The sequence below is a fragment of the Toxotes jaculatrix genome, chromosome 2, assembly GCF_017976425.1.
Source record: "Toxotes jaculatrix isolate fToxJac2 chromosome 2, fToxJac2.pri, whole genome shotgun sequence".
NCBI lineage: Eukaryota > Metazoa > Chordata > Actinopteri > Toxotidae > Toxotes > Toxotes jaculatrix.
In genome coordinates this window covers 8,957,471-8,976,851 of record NC_054395.1, presented here as the reverse complement: position 1 = coordinate 8,976,851, position 19,381 = coordinate 8,957,471, and the positions used below count along the sequence as shown (strand labels likewise).

Here is a 19,381-nt window from a genome sequence, read left to right as displayed (position 1 = left end):
TTTGGTCAGATTGCTCAGAAGGCATTAGGGACAAAAATTTATCAAATGTTTTGATGTGGGTTACACGGTCTGCCCTTGGCGCCGCCACGAAAATGACCTTTAGCCAACACACAGGAAATGGATGTATTTGTGGCTGTATCTCAAACATACTTCATCCAATGTGGATGAAAAAAATCAGGCATGATGAGCGTGTGATTCTGAACAGATTGATATGCTAACATGATGATATCGTCACAGGGCCACCTAATGGCAGTGGTTAATTTTGTTCTTTAATGAACTCCTCCTAGGGGAATCATCGGATGGGGCTGAAATTTTGTCATGTTGTTAAGACACTAGTGTCCAAAAGTGATAAAAAGCTTTTCTTTACTTAACACGATGTGGGCGGAGCATCACCGCAAACTCACCCTCCAATTTGTGAAAATGAGAATTTGGGGTTTTTCCCACTTATCATCCACAAAAACCGATTTTGAAGCCTTACTATACTATGATGTTTTGAGGTATTATTAAAATAGACTCTTTTTTTTTGCATATTTTGAAGCCTTACGGCCGTATGACTTTTTTTTGGCATATTTTGAAGCCTTACGGCCATATGACATTTTTTATTATATTTTGAGGTCTTACTAAAGTATGACTTTTTTTGGCATATTTTGAAGCCTTACTATGCTATGACGTTTTTTATGATATTTTGAGACTTTACTAAAGTAAAAATTTTAAGGGTTGATGCCTTTTTTGGTGCCAGATATCATTTGTTTGATTGCAGGTACAACCCCCCCAGCTGCTTAAAATATGGCCACAAAGGGTCAGCAGTGTGTTTAGGTTGTGATCATCTGAGGCAGAGGTCAAAGTGTCTGTCTGTGGATCACCAAAGCCTTTCCAGTCTAAGGACAAGTTGAATTATTAAGGAGGCTGCTTCAAGACGTGAATACTGCCCTTACTTCCTTACCACTGGAAAAGCAAGAACACACAGATGGTCCGCTTCATCAGCTGAGGTGTCCACAGAGGGAGCTTACTGTATATGTGTCTATACTGTTTGTGGGTGTGAGATAAACTAATGTATATGTCAGCCACCAGGCTGTAACTGGCCCATTTGTACACCCTGCCCCTTCACTGAAAGTGAAATTTCCTCATCCAGAGCCCCCCTGCTGCTGCACTGTCCCACTTACAAATCCCTGCTGGACTCCTGTCAACAACCCAATCTAAATAATCGGCTATCAAATCTCTGATGGTAAAGACGTTCATCTGTGCTTGTGACGGCACACCGGTGAGAGGAATCTCTTCATCTGTCAAGTCAGTGTTAGTCATCACCAGATCAAGAGAGCAGTGTTTTTGATTAGAAAAAATCAATGTGTGCACTGCGGAGGCTTTTCTCTGTGGGCTCATAGTGTATTGAAAAGAATCATATCTGACAGAGACATCTACAGCAGCAAAATATATCTCCGCCTGGACCTCTTTTGTTGCACTCTATCATATAACACAGTCCAAAAGAACTGTTGGAATGCCAAAAGTCTCAAGTAAACATGACTCTTAAATCAAGGCCTTTTAAGTGTCTCCGGATGTTCTCTCTGTCTTTGTGTCATCAAAACAGGACATGTGGGCATTGCTTGGGAAAAGTAAAAAATGATGTATGACAACAGTTAACACACCTCAAGCAAATGCAGCTGTCTCAATAGATGGCCAACCTTGACTCTGAGCTCTGCTGACATATAAAAGCTGCAAAGGAGACCGGCAGCAAAGCACAGGGAGGTTGCAGAGAAAGAGAAATCTCTGTCTGTGTGTCTGTGGCATTAGGTGAAAAAAACAAAAAAGACAGCTGATGAGGGTCAGAGGTGTTTAAAAGAGAGGAGAAAAGAAGGGGTAGGATAAAGGGAGGGGAGGATGATATGCTCCTGGGAAACAGGGCAGAGAGGAGATTGAAGAGTATCCAGAGGTCCGATGACTCACCAGTACTTTTACCAGGTTGGACTTTGACAGGCGTCTACACAAAGGCTGCAAACACAGCTGTATGTAACACAGCTCACATACAAATAACTGGTCCTCAAAAACACACTCACAAACACACATAGCACTGCTCATGTATACTGCATCTGCCGGGGAGAAAATCTCAAAAGATACATTCTCTCTTTCTCTCCCTTACACACACACACACACACACACACAGACAAAAAGTTCAGTTTTTCGTGGTAAAAAGTGAGGGAGAGACAGAAAACTGGAACAGGGGAAAAGAAAATAAGTGGGAGGGAAAGAGAGAGTGCAAAGAGAGGAATGAAGTGTGTGTGTGTGTGAGAGAGAGAGAGAGAGAGAGAGAGAGAGAGAGAGAGAGAAACGAGGAGAGGAGGCGGAGAGATGAGAGGCAAGGGAGGGAGTAATGTAGACAGGGAGGGTGGAGAAGAGAGGGATAAGTCACACTTGGATGAAGGATTCCAGTGGAGCGAGGAGGGACTTTCAAGTGTTGGATCAGGAAAACGGGACTACAGGTCTGAAGTCCCTCATACTGACACTTGGACTGGACAGGAGAGCAAGTGAAGAGATGGATCGATGGAACCGGGACAAAGACCAGGCTCAGGGCTGACATGACCTCTCCATCTGGCTGTTTAGCTTGAACCTCCTGAAGACTTGAAGGACAGAATTTATAGGCTTCTTCAGTTCCAGGGATGACTGACCACCAGGTCTGAAGACCAGAAGAAGCTGGTGGGCGTTCACTCATAGAGTTGGATATAACTGGAGGCGCTATGGATATATACAAATGCTTAAATGTACTTTTCTTCGCTCTTCTACCACAAGGTAAATCACTTCCCTTCTTGTCAGTTACAGTTGCTTCGTCTCTCATTTTCTTCATCAGCCTTAGAGACTGTATGAAAAGTACAAGGGTGGGAGATCAGAAAAGGCGGAGGGCAATGTATTTTTAATTTTTGCTGTATTTTTTTTAATTTTCACTTTTTTTGCAGAGCAAAACTTTGACATCTCAATTTGTATTTTTTAAATTCATTCTGAGGGGAAAATATACAGTGAAGTCCATCAGCACAAACAGAGTCACTATTTTGTTATGCCATATTATTTTGAGTATTTATAATATAATATTAAAAAGGTAGCTGGAGAGTTGTTTTTTTTTTTTTTTTTTAATAAAATATGATTCAGGCCAGTCATTTTTGTAAAGTCCCTGATGAAGCTCCAATTCCATTATTCATTAGAGTAATCACTGACAAAAACACAACCTTCGGGACACATACACACACAAAAGTTGTATTTATTGCATAAATGCCTCGGTTGCTTAGTGACCTGGTAACAAGCTTTGTCTGCCTTGTTCAGGAGCAGGATTCACTTGAATGAAAAAAAGTGCAATATTTGCTGCTCATGCATTATTGGCCTATGAGAATACATTGATCAAATGAAGACAGAACTGGGTCCAGTAGCTCTGACACATTTAGATAACCAGGATGAAACTGTTGGGCTTGTGCTTTACATAAGTGAAAATACCTCAAAATAATTGTTACTAGAACTGATAATTGCCATAACTTTTGTATTGGATTTTACATAATTTAAATAGTGAGAGAACAAGGAAAAGCATCCAGGAGAACAGCATGAGTTAAAGGAGGAACTGGATATCCTCAACTCACAATTTCCCGTGGATTTGAGGATATCATATGTAAACTGAATTTTCTCCATTCAAAGTAAGTAGTAACACTACAGTTTGCAACAGTGGTATTCATAGTGTCCTGTAACACTGTACAGGGGTAAACTCATCCAACAGTTACCCACTTCCTCCTGCACCCACACATTGTCAAAGTCAAGACACCCTGCAAGCTCCCCCATCGAAACCCATTAGCTGCAAGGCTTCTTTAGAATCCACTGCATTAAACGTATATCACTCTGAGCTGATGTGATGAAACAAAGGCACCTGGGCCATTTTCTCTCTGAGAACGTAGAGACATTTCAAGGTTGTCCAGTGTCTGGACATGTCAAAGAGATTCAGGTGGAAACAGGAAGAGAGGACGTGGGGAGAAGAAAAAGAAACTGTATCCATTTAATAAGATATTGATCCCAAGCCTTTAAAAATTGTGGATGCCAGTTTTCAGGCAACTGAAGGACAGCCTATCAGCTTTGATTGAGTGGGCAAGGCGACCTGAGAGGAAGGCCAGCAGCATTACAACAACACCTGTGTCCCTATTTTAAGAATACACGTTAAAACAGCAGAGCATCTTCGTCTCAGAAAGAAAGACAGATATCTAGACAACCAACTAGATAGTTAGAGCACTCCTGAAACACTACACCAGAAATTAATTACTTTAAACTTTTTGTCCTTTCTGTGCAATCATTTGACTCAAGTTATAATGAGGTAATAAAAAAACACCCTGTAGCTCCTGTATAATTAGTATTTTGTACAATAAGCAATATGCAATATATACAACATAATGTTCCACAGGCAGGAAAGACACTGAAACAAGCAGGAGTGCCAGGCATAATGAAATATCAGTTACTCCAGTTAAATAAATCACAACCTGTGATGTATTGCTGTGCCAGTGAAGTACCTGAACAGATGCACAGTGTCCAGAATAGACAAAAAGGCCTAATCGAATATGAAAAAAAGGACTGGAATACAAAGGACATTGTACTGTACAGGCCTCGGGACGATCCCCGTCTCTTTAATTGTTCCCAGACCTCGTTAGGTCATCCTCAGTGCTATGTGAGCTGATTCTAAAAAGGGGGGTGATGGGAAGATAGAGATGCTACATCAGAGCGGCCATGGCAAAGAGACACAGAGGGAGAGAGGGCAAGAGGGATTGAGTGGGTGAGGGGAGGGATGAGGCGTCTCAACAGATCGCTCCATCAGCACGTCTGTTCCGAGACACAACGGATGTCCTCAGAATCATATTCATCCTTCCTCTTTTTCGTTCTCTCATCTCCTGCCCTCCCTCCCCTCCCCAGCCCCCATTTGTCTCATCTCTCAGATACAGTCTCATGTAACCACAGGCCACCTGTATAATAGAGGTCACCCTTCTTTTAGATTACACTCTGTATCAACAACAGTGGATTCTTTGCGGTGGCATGGCCGCATCAGCGAAATCCATTTTGGATGAGTGCGTTATAGATGGTGGCAAATGTATTCAATATTAATGTCATGCATCTGAAATCATATTTGCCATTTCATACGTACATGTACAAAACAAAGACTGGTTATAAGGATAAAAAAGGTCAGTGCAAAGTTGCACAAAAGCAACTGATGTAAATGAGCACAAATGATGCATGTGCAAATATATGTTTCTAATTTCTTATTTCTTTCTCAGTTTGTTCCGAAGTCGGACCTCGCGCCCATGCTGAAGAGAGGCTGCTCCAGGATCTGTTTGCACATTACAATAAGCTCTCCAGGCCTGTAGAAAACTCGTCAGACACAGTGCTAGTCCACTTTGGATTGTCTATTGCCCAGCTTATTGATGTGGTAAGTAAAACCTCACAGCTTTGTTTCTCCAACAGCAGAAACATGGAACGTCTTTCTTAAAGGATGATTTATTATTATGCTGGGTTGGTACAATGTGTAAATGATACATTTTCAATTGTTCCCTTTCTGTTTTATGTATCATATTCATTATGATCACAATGGCAACCAGCTCAAAGCTACACCAGGCAAGAGAGATAAATTCAAATATACAGATCACTTATCAGCGGAAATGAAACCACAACAGGAGAGATTGAATTATTTTCCCAAATTAAATTCAGTTGTCAAGTATCCTAACACTGGCAGTAAATATTCAAGTCCTGAATAGCAATCCAGACACAGCTGGTCTCAACAGAATTACAGTGGTATCAGTGGTACAGTTTCAAACACGTGCATTTTACACAAATTATATTGCAGGGTTTCTGTTGACTAAAGTAAAACCGCGTTAGAACACCTCTAACTGCGAGTTGGAGCCAGGTAAAGTTGCCTGGGTTGGATTTAAGACTGAATATATGCAGCTGCAGGGATGATTCTCCAGGTTTTTTGACACACAATTAGGTAACTGTGCTTGCTTCACCTGACTGGTAGTGAGAGTCAGCTCTGGGTGAAGTTTTCTTATCCTACTGACTGCTGTGTCTTAGATGTTGCCGGGGAAGAGCTGGAGAGAGCAGCCTGGCAACAATGCAACAGACACAATACAGAGAGGGTGTTTTTTTTCTTTTTTTTGCATGAAGCACTGCATAAACTTTTCTTTTTCCTGCTGTATTGCAAAACTCATCTGTCTTTATAAATATAAGTTATGTATGTTGATTTGTTTTATAACTGATTCATGAGTGCACATGGCAGAAAATGAGATGTTCAAAGACATTATGAAGTCCAGAGTAATATACAGCACAATTCATCTGAAAGAAGATAAATGTCACCATAGTTTTCTCTTCTCTGTTTACATGAAATAAGGATGAGAAGAACCAGATGATGACCACAAATGTCTGGGTCAAGCAGGTATGAAATGATAAAACACAAGCTAAATGAGACAGTCCAGTATGAAGCTGCTGTATATTAATATGATTAATGTTCTCCTACAGGAATGGAACGATTACAAACTCCGCTGGAACCCAGAGGAATACGAAAATGTCACCTCTATCCGTATTCCGTCAGAGATCATCTGGAGGCCTGACATTGTCCTCTACAACAAGTGAGGATCAGTAGTTTGTATGTTTTTTCAGTTTTCGAGAAATTGTAAGACACTACTTTCACAATCACCCAGGCGGTTTCTGGGATCTTAAATGTAGCCCTTTTCAAAACAAAAATCATCATACAGCAACCAATGTTCAGTTTCTGATGATTTAATTCCAGCAGATGGTATGACTGGAGGGAAAACATGGAGATTCTGTTGTGCCAAACATCTTGTCCCGTGCCAATGTCATAAAGTAATTTAGCTGAAATAAATGTGAACAAGGTCAGCCTTAATGGATATGGTTACAAACAAAGCTTGGTACAATGTAAAAAGCAATACATTAAACAGGAAATTAGAAGATGACATGTAATTGGATGTGTTTCAGAGGGTCTCAGATAAAATTCATCCAGTGTGAGTGCCTCAGGTAGAACTGTATTTATTTCACTCTAAATAAGGGAAATTGGCTAATACAAGAAAATCAGAAAGAGGAAGACTGAATTAGCTCAGTGCTCAGTCTGTGGCTGAGTCGTTTATTTGTAGGGACTAAGATGGCAAGGTGCAGCATGGCTATTTTTTTTGTAAAGCACAGTTTATCCTCAGGGTATTTCAAAGGTCTCCGTATAAGACACTGAGACTTAAACAGCAAAATGACATGAAATTTAAAAACTTGCATGTAAAGAGAACAACAAAGAACAGAGAGACTGTTTGATCCTAACCCACTTTCTGATTTAAAAAATGAGTAGCAGAACTCAATTCAATCAATTATTTGACAGACTGGAAGCCAGAGCAGAGATTTGAGAGGCGAAGTGATATGCTCACCTGTCTGAGACTTTGTGAAGACTTGAGCACTAAAGTTCTGAATGAGCTGTAGATATATGAGAGCTTTTTAAAATAGACTCAAACCTATAGGTAAGGCATCTTGTGATTTTTTTTTTTTTAAATCTAATTTATGACTTCACTAATATTTGATCTGGGACAACTTTATTGTAAAACTAGATCAGGCTAAAGGGCAATGTGTGTGTGTGTGTGTGTGTGTGTGTCTCCCTTCAGTGGTGTTTACTCGGTCAAAATGCAGGCTTACATTTAGTGAGAGGAATCCAGGGGGATATGTCAGGCAGGCAGATGTTAATCAGACCAGATACAAGCAGAACAGAATGAAGTCAGCTGTCATTTGTTAGTCATATGTAGTAAAGCTAATTGCAACTAGGTGGGCAGATGACTGGGTCAGATGGTAGGCGTAGGCAGGAAGTAATGGGGGGGCTAAGGTGTATAATGACAGAGCTGGAATGATGTAAGAGGTTTAGTATGTACAACAAAGATTAATCAGATCAAGTAAGGACTGAGGAGGAAACAGGGACAAGATGAGGCAGCTGTCATCACTGACAGTTTTCAGAGACAGTGATTAGAGCACTGACTTTCAACAGCTGATTTGGTTTTATTATTATTTATTCATGGGAAATGTTACTACATCCAATCTTGTATTTGCTTGGTGATACGGACACTTAAATGTCAGTGTCACTGGCAAACATAAGTGAACAAATAATGCTTCTTTGAGCTAATACAAGCATGTAGAGGGTGAATGAGGAAGGTAAAAATGGAATCAGTAAACAGTTCTCCAAGGAGGTTCTTCCATTAAAATAGTTCTTTTTTGAAAGGACATCAGTGATGTGTCATTTTGTATGATTTGCACTTGTCACACTGTTTTTAATCAGTTTCAGTAATGAGAACTGATTACTACACTTACTTTGACACTTCAGTGAATGGTCAAAAACAGTCACGATTCAGACAAAGATAAGGAAGTATTAGACATGAACATTTATTCTTGACCTTAGAAGCAGTAGTTTAAAAAAAAAATCTTAACTCAAGCACCAGTTACTAGCTTTTTCTGGAGCTTTCCACTGCAAATAACTGAGCTTTCTCCATGACAATAAAGCAAACCACACCTGCTAAGAAAAAGCTAGGAAGTAGACCTTGATCAATCTAAAAACTGTAACTGCTTGAAGAAATCACACAAAATTAAACTTTGAATGAAGGCAAATGTACATTTAATAAATGGGTTTCCACCTATTTTATGTCTTATTCCTCATCTGCAGCGCTGATGGCGACTTTGCGGTGACTCACCTCACGAAAGCACATCTGTTTCATGATGGTCGGATAAAGTGGATGCCACCAGCAATTTATAAGTCTTCATGCAGCATAGATGTTACCTTTTTCCCTTTCGACCAGCAAAGCTGCAAGATGAAGTTTGGCTCGTGGACTTATGACCGCGCTAAGATCGATCTGATCAGCATGGATAGTGATGTGGACCAGATGGACTACTGGGAGAGCGGCGAGTGGGTAATCATTAATGCAGTGGGCAAGTACAATACCAAAAAGTACGAGTGCTGCACAGAGATCTATGCAGATATCACTTACTACTTCATCATCCGGAGGCTTCCGTTGTTCTACACTATCAACCTTATCATCCCTTGTTTGCTTATCTCCTGTTTGACTGTGCTGGTATTTTATTTGCCATCTCAGTGTGGAGAGAAGATTACCTTGTGTATCTCAGTGTTACTGTCTCTAACAGTGTTCCTCCTGCTGATCACAGAAATTATACCGTCCACATCGCTGGTGATTCCACTAATCGGTGAATACCTGCTGTTCACCATGGTCTTTGTCACGCTCTCCATCATCATAACTGTCTTTGTGTTAAATGTACATCACCGCTCGCCACAAACCCACGGCATGCCTCACTGGGTGAGGAGAGTATTCTTGGACTTGGTGCCTCGAGTCCTCTTCATGAAGCGTCCTCCAGGCACAGCAAAGCAGCACTGCAAGAAGCTTATCGAGATGATGCACCGTCCAGCCACGATATCTGCAACAGGCAACTCGCAGGCCTTTTGGACGGGGCTAGAGACAGGATTGAGACAAATGGGACAGGTAGGGAATTCACTCCCAAAGACTCCATCTGACAGTCCAAGTATCCTTGTGTGCTCACCTTCTCCACCGTCTTCCCCTCTTGAAGACCACACCGGGGAAGATCACCCACTGAAGGCCAATATTTTCTGCCGGTCCACATCCAGTCAATATTCAGTTGTCTCGGACAAACAGCCCCTTCGGGGACACAACTCAGCAGCCTCATCTTCTTCCCAGGTGTCCATGCCCCCGTCTTTGCCACTAGGCCCACTTCGCAGCTTATCCAGGGAAGAACAAGATACACTGGCCCCAAACGGCCGCTCCCTCAGTGCTGAGCAAATGTGCGACCAACAGAAGGAGCTTCCTCAGAGAGCTGGGCATCGGTGTCGCTCCCGCAGTTTCCAGTACTGCTGTCTGCAAGATGAAGGGCCTGGGGTCATCGGGATCACAGGGCGGGTGAAGAAAGTCCTTACAGATCACCTAGCAGAAACCCTCACAGCAGAGTCCACTAAAGATGCAGGTACCCAACAGGATACCATGTTTCCAACTATTTCCCCGGCGATGCAACGGGCCATAGAAGGAGTTCAGTACATCGCTGATCATCTCAGGGCAGAGGACGCAGACTTTTCAGTGAGTTGACAGTATTATTCAAGTAATCACTAAAGTCTTCGAAATGAAATAACAATGTTTATGTTGTATAGTGTGGCTTAAATTAGTTTTTTTTTTTAGATTCCATTCACTATTTCTGGATACCATTAAAATGCCAATAGGCCTGTCACTTTTTGTTCGAAATTCAAGCTACCATTTGAGAGCAGGAAAAAGTTCAGTGTTTGGTCTCTAATTGTCTGTTTGAATAGAAAATTCTCAGTGCACGAGAACATGGAGCTATGCCTTGTAATCCAACAGGCAGTGTTCTTACAGCTGTGTAAAACACAATTGCCCTGAAACTTTAGCTTCAGATTCACTCAGATTCAAAGGGCTTTTCTCAGTTGGGGCAGCAGAGCATTGCAAATGAACGAAGCACATCAGACCAGATTTTGCTTCTGGTCAAAAAGCAAGCAGGGCAGAAAAAATCATGGGTATGGTTTTAGGAGCTATTGTGCATAGGGAGTTAACAATAGCATTTCACAGGTTTTGAATTATGCATTTTGTAATTAAGTTAGTTTGAATTTGTTAAAAATTTAATGTAATTTTATGTAGTAACTTTATGTATTTATTTATTGCTGGAATTCAAGCAGCATATAGTTCTGTCATGGCAACAGTAACAGTAAACGGTTTCTTCTGATGATAAAAGAACACTTTATGGCTTTGATTTGCCATCCTGAACTATTATACATGTGACCACAAATGCAACATTTGCAACATCATTCTAAAACATATCAGTAACGACTGGAAACCTGCCAAACAGCAAAAAGTTTGTGATTCAGTATTGGTTTCTGAGTCTCTGAAAATGCCTCTGTGGAATGGAAGAAGTTCAGAATATGTGCAGTTATTCTAAAACCAGAGGTGGAAGTTATTGTATTCTTTGACATCGGTCATTGTCAATACTACAATGAAAGGCCTGTCTTTGAAACAATGGGCCCTCAGTAATTTGACCTTGAATTTTTCATAAGACACACAAGCAAGGATTGACTGACATTTAGGAGATAGCTCTGGCTCATAATGAAAAAATCAGCCATTCGAGAGAAATCAATCAAGGGTAAAAACTGACAGCTGGTAAAAAGAAAGGTGGTCTGAAATTTGAAATGTCCCTCTCCGCTGTTTCTCCTCTCTGCTAGGTGAAGGAGGACTGGAAGTATGTGGCCATGGTCATTGACAGGATATTCCTCTGGATGTTTGTACTGGTGTGTATACTGGGATCTGTGGGACTCTTTCTTCCTCCTTGGATGGCTGGAATGATCTAGAATCTCGCCTGCAAAGAAAAAGTCAATAACACTGACAGGAGGACTTGCTGTCTTATATTATGAAAAAAAGTTTATCATTTATCTTTTTATTTTCTGTTTTTCAAAGAAGCTACAAGTCATACTCCTTTCTCTTGCCCCAGGTTAACAAAAGGTTATTCACGGAGATACAAGATGAAATATCTATCATTGATTCCAGTGGGCATATAAATTCTTTATGAGGGCAAAAAGGCCAAGAGCAAAAATATCCTTCCGCACCACTCCATTTTGACATTGAGCTATATCGCTCAAGCTGTCACCTTTGTGAAAAACAGAGAAGAATAGACTTTGACCCACTGATGACTGTGGATAACACCACAGAAAGACCAAGACATTGTGAGCTCTTAATAAGACTGTTTCAAGTTTGGTTTCAATCTCAGTTTTAACATTCCAGTAATGTCAACAACAACGCGGGTGACAGGTGCAGTGCTCTCACCAAATACTCGTGAAATTATCATATTTTTGTGCAACCTGATTTGTCAACATTCAGAGCTGGGAAGGAGTCTGTGTGTGTGTGTGTGTGTGTGTGTGTGTGTGTGTGTGTGTGTGTGTGTGTGTGTGTGTGTGTGTGTGTATTCAGGTGTAGCACATTTTGCAATGGTCACTGCTTAGGCAAGGACACATACAGCTCTGTGATTTTTCCAATCCTAGCAGTTAAAGAGAACACATTTATTCAATATTTCTTTCAGCCATTCTCTTTTGTTACTACCGCAGCATTTTGATGTTCACATGGAGGGTTTTTGTTACTCTCTCCGGTCCTGCATAGTTCTCCCCTCAACCTCAGCCACAATAAATAAATAAATAAATAAATTTTTAAAATGCAAGGGCATATTTAGTTCTTTCTATTACTGGATACACGAGTAGAATAGGAGTGGGATGATTAGCCTGAATATCTTTTTTTTTTCTTTTTGTCAAGCATGATTTTTTCAGGTCAAAATCATTCATTTTAGGCATTGTTATTTAAAGTCAAAGGTGATAATCAAAAAAACATCTGGAACATGAATTTTGGACATATTTGTATTATTATCTTAAATAAAGAAAAGAAGCCTCTATGCTGCATTTTACACAGAGTGCCTGCGCAGTCAGACCTGACAGGAAATCTAATGCCTTTTATAGAGCAAAACAAAAAAGAGAGCTGAAAATGAGTTGAAGGTTTCTGGAAAAGGCAGAGGGTGGAAGGAGAGACAGGCTGATGATGAACTCACTTCTGAATGTTTTCTTTAGTGAAACAGTGACAAACACATAGAAGCAACAGTGTTTATGGGAAATATTAATTAATAACACTTAACAGCAAAGTATCGCATATTTTGACACTGAAAAATATGGCAGACCAATTTCCATAAAGAAAAGTATTATTATTATCATACCTGATGATAATTTTAATGTGACTTTATAACTGAATAGTTCCAAAATGTTGTTAATAACATCACATTCTCATTTTGAAACTGACCAAATGTTTGCAGCTTTGCTTAATGGCTCCATTCAGTATTTGCAACAGCTAAAAATTATTGTAGTTTCAGCTGATTGATGATTAAACCATTAGTTCTGCACAAAAGTGTTAATAACTATTAAGCAAAGGTTAATTGTGCTTCAAGGTATTGAAAGAACTTGGCAGGGAAGGGTGCACTGCAAGCAGTATGAAATACTGTGTGGTGTGTGTAAGGATGCTGACCGTGGTGGTGTGGCTGCTGGTCTGACTAAAATATCTCAACAAATTTTGGATGGATGGCCAATAAATTTTGTACAGACATTCATAGTCCTCCGAGGATAAACCCTGACCTTTCCACCAGCACCACTAGCAGGTCAAATGTTTAACTGATCCAATGAAACATTTCACGATAGGTTGTTACAAACAGTCATTTCATAGCAGTCATTTCATGGTGGCTATGCTGAAGTATATTTATTTCCTTTCTGAGCACTATTTTCAGTTTTTAATAATTTATTTCAAGTTGTATGCAAATATGAATCCCTGTACGTTTTATACAGTCTGTCAACCAAACATGAACCATACAAGAAAATATTTGTTTTTGAAATGTACATACCGTATTTATCTATGAAAGTTGAAAACTTATAAATTTTGGTATTTTTTATTTTAGATGTATCTTGAATATAATTGTTTTTTCCCCCTTTTCTTCTGCCATGAGATGTGAAAGCCTCCCTGAGATTTTTTGCCTCACTTTAACAGTTATACGGTATGTTTTGCCATTTTTCTGCTTTCACTTAATTTTATGTACAATAAAATAAAGCTAAACCGGTGAGGGTTTTTAAATTGTTCATTTTAAAATTCAAATTTTGTCCTAAAAAGCGGTCTGTACTTCAGTCTTGATGTAGATCTCAATGTCAAACAGATGAATGGATGGAGAATGAAACAATGAAACTACGATGATGAAACATGAATGTTAGTCTGAAATATACTTTCAATTTCTGTAGTCCAATTACCAGTGAAAAATGAAAAGATAGAACCTTTCCTAATTTGTTTGGGCATGTATTGTAGTTTATTTTTCTTGTATCTTGGCGTAGTCCCTTCTTATTAAAAATATTACATTCTGTAAAACAAAATGTGCATAAAGGAGTGCACTAACAGAATCAAAGAGAATCAAAGCTTTTGTTTAACACATCCAATCATTTGCATAGTTTCTCTGAATTGCATCCACCAAAAGCAAAACATATTAAATTACTGTTTCCCAGCAAGTCATCAAATCTTTTCCACTCTAATCCCGTTCCCATGTATGTTCATCCTGTGGTTCCACCCCAGTAAAACCGCAGATTTGATTGGATTTGAAAGCATCTATCGTTACACCTGGATGCCCAAGTGATGACCTCAATTTTGACCTCAGCCAACACACTATTATATTTCTACTGGGTCAGCAGAGGACCAACCATTGATCCTTATGTAAAATCACAGACAGAGAAAATGTTAATTTAGCATAATATGGAAACACAGCACTCTAAACAAGGTGAAATACCTGCAGTGCTGTGTATTTATTCACTCATTTTAGCACATAATCTGCAGAATGATGGACTCTGGCTTTTCTCGCAACTTCAGAGGAGTTAAAAACACAGCTTTGTTAAAGAAAAAAAAAAAGCTTAAGTGAGTCTTTTGTCTGTGTCCACAGAGTCATATATGAATGGATATTAATTTCCATTTGTCCTTCCAGTTTTGTATGGAAACTCAATACCGTGGTATATTGTCAATTGAATTCTGAAATGAAATGAAGATGGTCTTTATGAAACTAAACTAATTTCCATTATGTGATAAGGCACACCTTTTCAGCAGGATTTCATATGCATAATTTCAGTATCAAATACCTGTACAAAGGCAAATTACAAATGAAGTCAGATGGTAGCGCTCCATAAAGGTCCTCTATATTGACTGCCTCAAGAAAGCAATGCAAAATGCCATGCAAGTATGCAAAGTCATTAATTACAACCAAAGATTCAATTCTTAATAATAATTAAAATATTAAATTTACCTTGATTAAAAATTGACCTTCATTGCTAACTTCAATCAAGTGATTATCTTTACGTACCCCAGCGCTTTATTAATTAATTCACACAAGGAGAGGTATTTTAATTTAATAACTCTGGCTAAATGATAAGATGCTTGGTATATGATGAACTTCATGCTAATGCTGCTAGCTTCTTCCTGATAACCCATCTTTGAGACCTCAAAGCACCCTGCGGTCCCAGAATGCAGGCTTACCTGTGGGTTCCTACTCTCCAAAAGTAGAACAGGAGGCAGAGCCTTCAGCTATCAGGCTCCTCCACTGTGAAACCTGTGAGGCAGACACCCTCTCCACATTTAAGATTAGGCTTTAAACTTTCTTTTTTGATAACTTTTACAGTTAGAGCTGGCTCAGGCTTGCCTGAACCATCCCCTAGTTATGATGCTATAGGCCTAGCCTGCCGGGGGACTTCCAGTGATTCACCGCCCCTCCCTCTCCATCTGTACGCATTCATATCCCATTTATACGTGTTACTAACTTGGATTTTGCTCTCTCTTGTAGTTTGGTTCTTTCTCCTCTCTCTCCACTCTCCTCCTGTCACCTTCTGCAGGTACTTCTGCCTCTGGAGCTGTCGAGTCTGGACCTGTGATTGCAAACCAACATCCACTGTAAAATTATCATCGTTAGTCCTATTATTATTTTTATCATAATTATTATTATTGTTATTATTATTATTATTATTATACTTCCTTATACTTCCATTGTGCTATGTTCTCTATCCTCCTCCTCCTCTCTCTCTCTCCTTTTCATCCCCTTGACTTCACTTTAAATTCCTCTTTATCTACAGTCCCATGCACACCCACATACATCCACCTACAGGAGGGAGTCAAATTACAACCAACTGACAGCCAAGGTAAAAATGTTTCATCATAGGATAAAGCTGATCACTCAGAACAACTGTGTATTGATTTGCAGTGGCACTTCCCTCTAAGGGGGAACAAGAGACCTACACCATGCCAGCAAAGTGAACCCCAGCACAACAGAGGCACCAGATTCCATCAAAGTAAGGGTCAAGCATTCAGACCTGTACCGTTCTCTTGGTGTGCACCACACATGCACTCGCCCACTTATGGTGGAGAATATGGTGAAGAATGACTCATCTGACCATATCACTGTTTTCCACATCTCTGAAGACCAGTGCCTGTGGTTTGTGCAACACTGAACTCTCAAATGTGCATTCATCTTAGAAATATCAGTCGGTTGAGCTGTCTTTGTGACTGAAGCTCCTGCCATCCGTGCCCCAGCAATGAACCTGCTTTTAAAGGCACTTGATACAAAATCAGAATCAACTGGGCCTAATCAGAATTTTTACACATGCCACAGAGCATGATTGGTTAAGGTTAGGGATGTTAATTGCTTCATTGCATGGTTTTGTTTCTCCTCTCATTTATTCAGGCTGTTCCATTAATTTGTCACCCGTCCGTAGTTGCAGTGGGAACAGTACAAGGCATGCTGGAGAGATTTTCACAAAGTCATTTTCATTTAAAGTAAAACTCGCAATTTGAAAACCCCTACATCAAGCCAACATTTTTAAAAGAGAACAGCATCTGCATCCAAGATTCAAAGCCAACTGGGCAAAGAGCACCCTGCTCCTATTATGACAATTTAGTTCACAGATGACTGGTTAACTAATGTGTTAATTAACTATTTTTTCCAAAACAGAAGGACTATAAACATAAATCTGACTGAAGAAAGAGTGAAAATTTAAACATCTGAAATAACCTGAAACTGAAAGACAGTCATGTTTCTATATCAGTGCGTGGACATTATACTGTATTATATTATAATCTGAGATCATAAGTGAGATGGTCGCTGTGTGTGAGTCAAAGTGTCGACAGTCAAACGTGGTGGGGGATGTATTCAATTGTGTGGATATTTACTAGAAAGCCACATTTTATTTCCTGTTTACACACAAACCTTTGTACATCTTTACACACATTCCTTATCTTCTGTATGAGCTCAGACAGAAGACAGAAATAAAAATTCAAGCTGGAGGGTCTGCTGAGGTTGGGGCCAGGGCTTGGAACTCAGCTCTGGGGCTTTAAGATCAGCCAGGGCAGGTGCAGGTGCCTGTAGCCTTTGGCAATGCTCTGCTAGCACTTTTCCTATCTCAGTTAGTTGGCAATCACCACTGAGGGGGAAAAAGAGGGATACTCCAAGTTTATGATTACCTGAACAATCTCAGTGTGTTGAGACAGAAGTCACTTTGGAAAATATCTGACTCAATTCTGATTCATTTCAACATACGAAACAATCAAAATCCTTGTGCGTTTCTTCTACTATCCACCTGATTTGTCCTACACAACCAAAAATTCAGAATAGCTTGGCAAAGTACATGTATTCAAACCTTAAAGAAAATGGACTGATACATGAAGTAGAAACTAAATTTCTTTTTTTCTTTTCTTGAACCCTGCTAGCGGTGTTGCTCTAAGGACAGAAATGTCACATGACTGGCCCATCACTTTCCTCCAGAGTGAAATATCTCAACTCCTGAATGGATGGCCATGGAATTTGGTACATTCGTGGCTCCCAGATTCCTCCTCTAGTGGCACCAACAGGTCAGAGTTTTCAATATTTTCACCTTTGCACTACTGCACAGTTATTCATGGATCTCAGATGAAGTATTCTGATGACTTCGGTGAAGTCCTGATGTTTCCTCTAGTGCTTTTCTGCCTTTGAGGGAGTATCTCGACCACTACTGGAATGACTGCCATTAAATTTTGCACAAACATTAATCAGGATGAATCTTGTTACTTTCCATCTGGCACCATCAAGTCAAAAGCATTTGACTAGTTTTCACTTGTCAAACAGTTTTGCTTATGACCAAATCCCTGAAAAAAACAATGACACATCACTATTCATGTCTTTGCCTTTAGGATAAGCATTAATTGGCAAATATTAGCATGCTGACACACTTATCTAAAATGGTAAACATAGCAAACATTGTACCTGATCAGCACTGCAAATTTGTACCATAGAGAGCCAGATAAACATCATTAGAAAGCTCACCCTGCTCCCCACATTCAGAGGCCAACCCTTGTAGCCTGGTAGCTGCTTGTTCAACAGCTTAACATGAATTCCTAAGTAAGACATCTGTCTCTGTGGCCTCCCAATCGATTCTCCTATCACACATTCTTAATAACATAATCCAGGCTTTGATGAAGTGCCAGTTAGCAGCGAAAACTCCCCTAATAGGCCAATCTGAATCCATACATGAGACAGGTGTCTGCAGGAGTGTGCGCATACCTAGACCTGAAAACACTCACACACACACACACACACACACACACACACACACACACACACACACACACACACACACACACACACACACACACACACACACAGATGCTGCTGGCTGGGCAGTGATACCTAAAGAGACCTGAGGCTCATAAATGGGTTAAAGCGTGAAGCACAGACCCCCCAAGGGATCCCATTAAATCAACACATAGTGCATTTCGCCATTTTTCCCCAATGATCAGCAAATTCAGTGTGATCCCTCCAGTCACAAGCAATCTAAAAGTGCTGCCACTCAACAGATCAGAGCGCGGGCGGGGGTTTCCCTCAGGGTACCGAGTGGAGGGTTCACGAGTTCTGCAAGTGCTGCTCTCTGTTCCACCATCCAGAGACTTCATGGATGGATTACAAAGTGCACTGTATATCCCTGCTCGTATTGCTTTAATATGAGGTGTTTACTATCACTTTCCCCACAGGGATAGCACAATCTCTGACATGCCGATGGGCACCGGTTTTCGAGCTGTCTTTCATGGACTCAGGCTCACACCAATCTTATCTGTATTTTTTTGCTTGCCTGATGCTTTAGGAAGGTAGCCATTAAGAAAGTTGAATGCAGGTAGCAAATATTAGAGTTCTGATTTCTGTTTTTAAGACTTTATTATGTCATGTTACATTCAGATTGAATCATGAAAGAAGGCACGAAAAAGATGAAGACCTCATCTACAGCTACCCAACATCACAACTTCAACCTTTACTTGGGAGTCTGAAAGGCCAAAGTGTAGATGCGGTCACTGCCTGACCCACTCACCACCTATAGACAATGTGTGTCCAAGTCTATGAGCAGACAAGCTGCTCTCCAAATTCATTATTTAATAGAAGTTATGTTATATTGTAGCTTCAAAGATTCTGTGTATGAGTTAGAAAGGGGTGTGGGCGAATGGAGGGGTTTCACCTCACAACCCTGTAAGGTCTCCCAGCTCCAGAGGTTGTAATTTTAAATCCATTCAAGATGTAAGTCAAGGTATACTGCACTCACCATCGAAGCAGCCTCTGGTCAGAATTACTAAAACCTCTCCCAGAGTATAACAAAGAAAACATTAAAAATTCTCTGGTGGAGAAATATTTTTTTTTTTACAATGGTAAAGGTGTATGGTTAAAATGAGAAGAAAATGCACAGTGACATCTCCACACA

At 40.1% G+C, this 19,381-nt stretch overlaps 1 protein-coding gene across 1 annotated transcript; it reads left to right on the top strand.

Annotated features, from left to right (window-relative positions):
- The first annotated feature begins 2,729 nt into the window (after positions 1-2,729).
- Positions 2,730-11,410, top strand: chrna4b (cholinergic receptor, nicotinic, alpha 4b). The gene is made up of 6 exons (XM_041051272.1): positions 2,730-2,781; positions 5,283-5,434; positions 6,389-6,433; positions 6,517-6,626; positions 8,702-10,136; positions 11,285-11,410. Exons 1-6 carry the CDS (start codon positions 2,730-2,732, stop codon positions 11,408-11,410), a joined length of 1,920 nt encoding a protein of 639 aa, XP_040907206.1.
- The last annotated feature ends 7,971 nt before the right edge of the window (positions 11,411-19,381 follow it).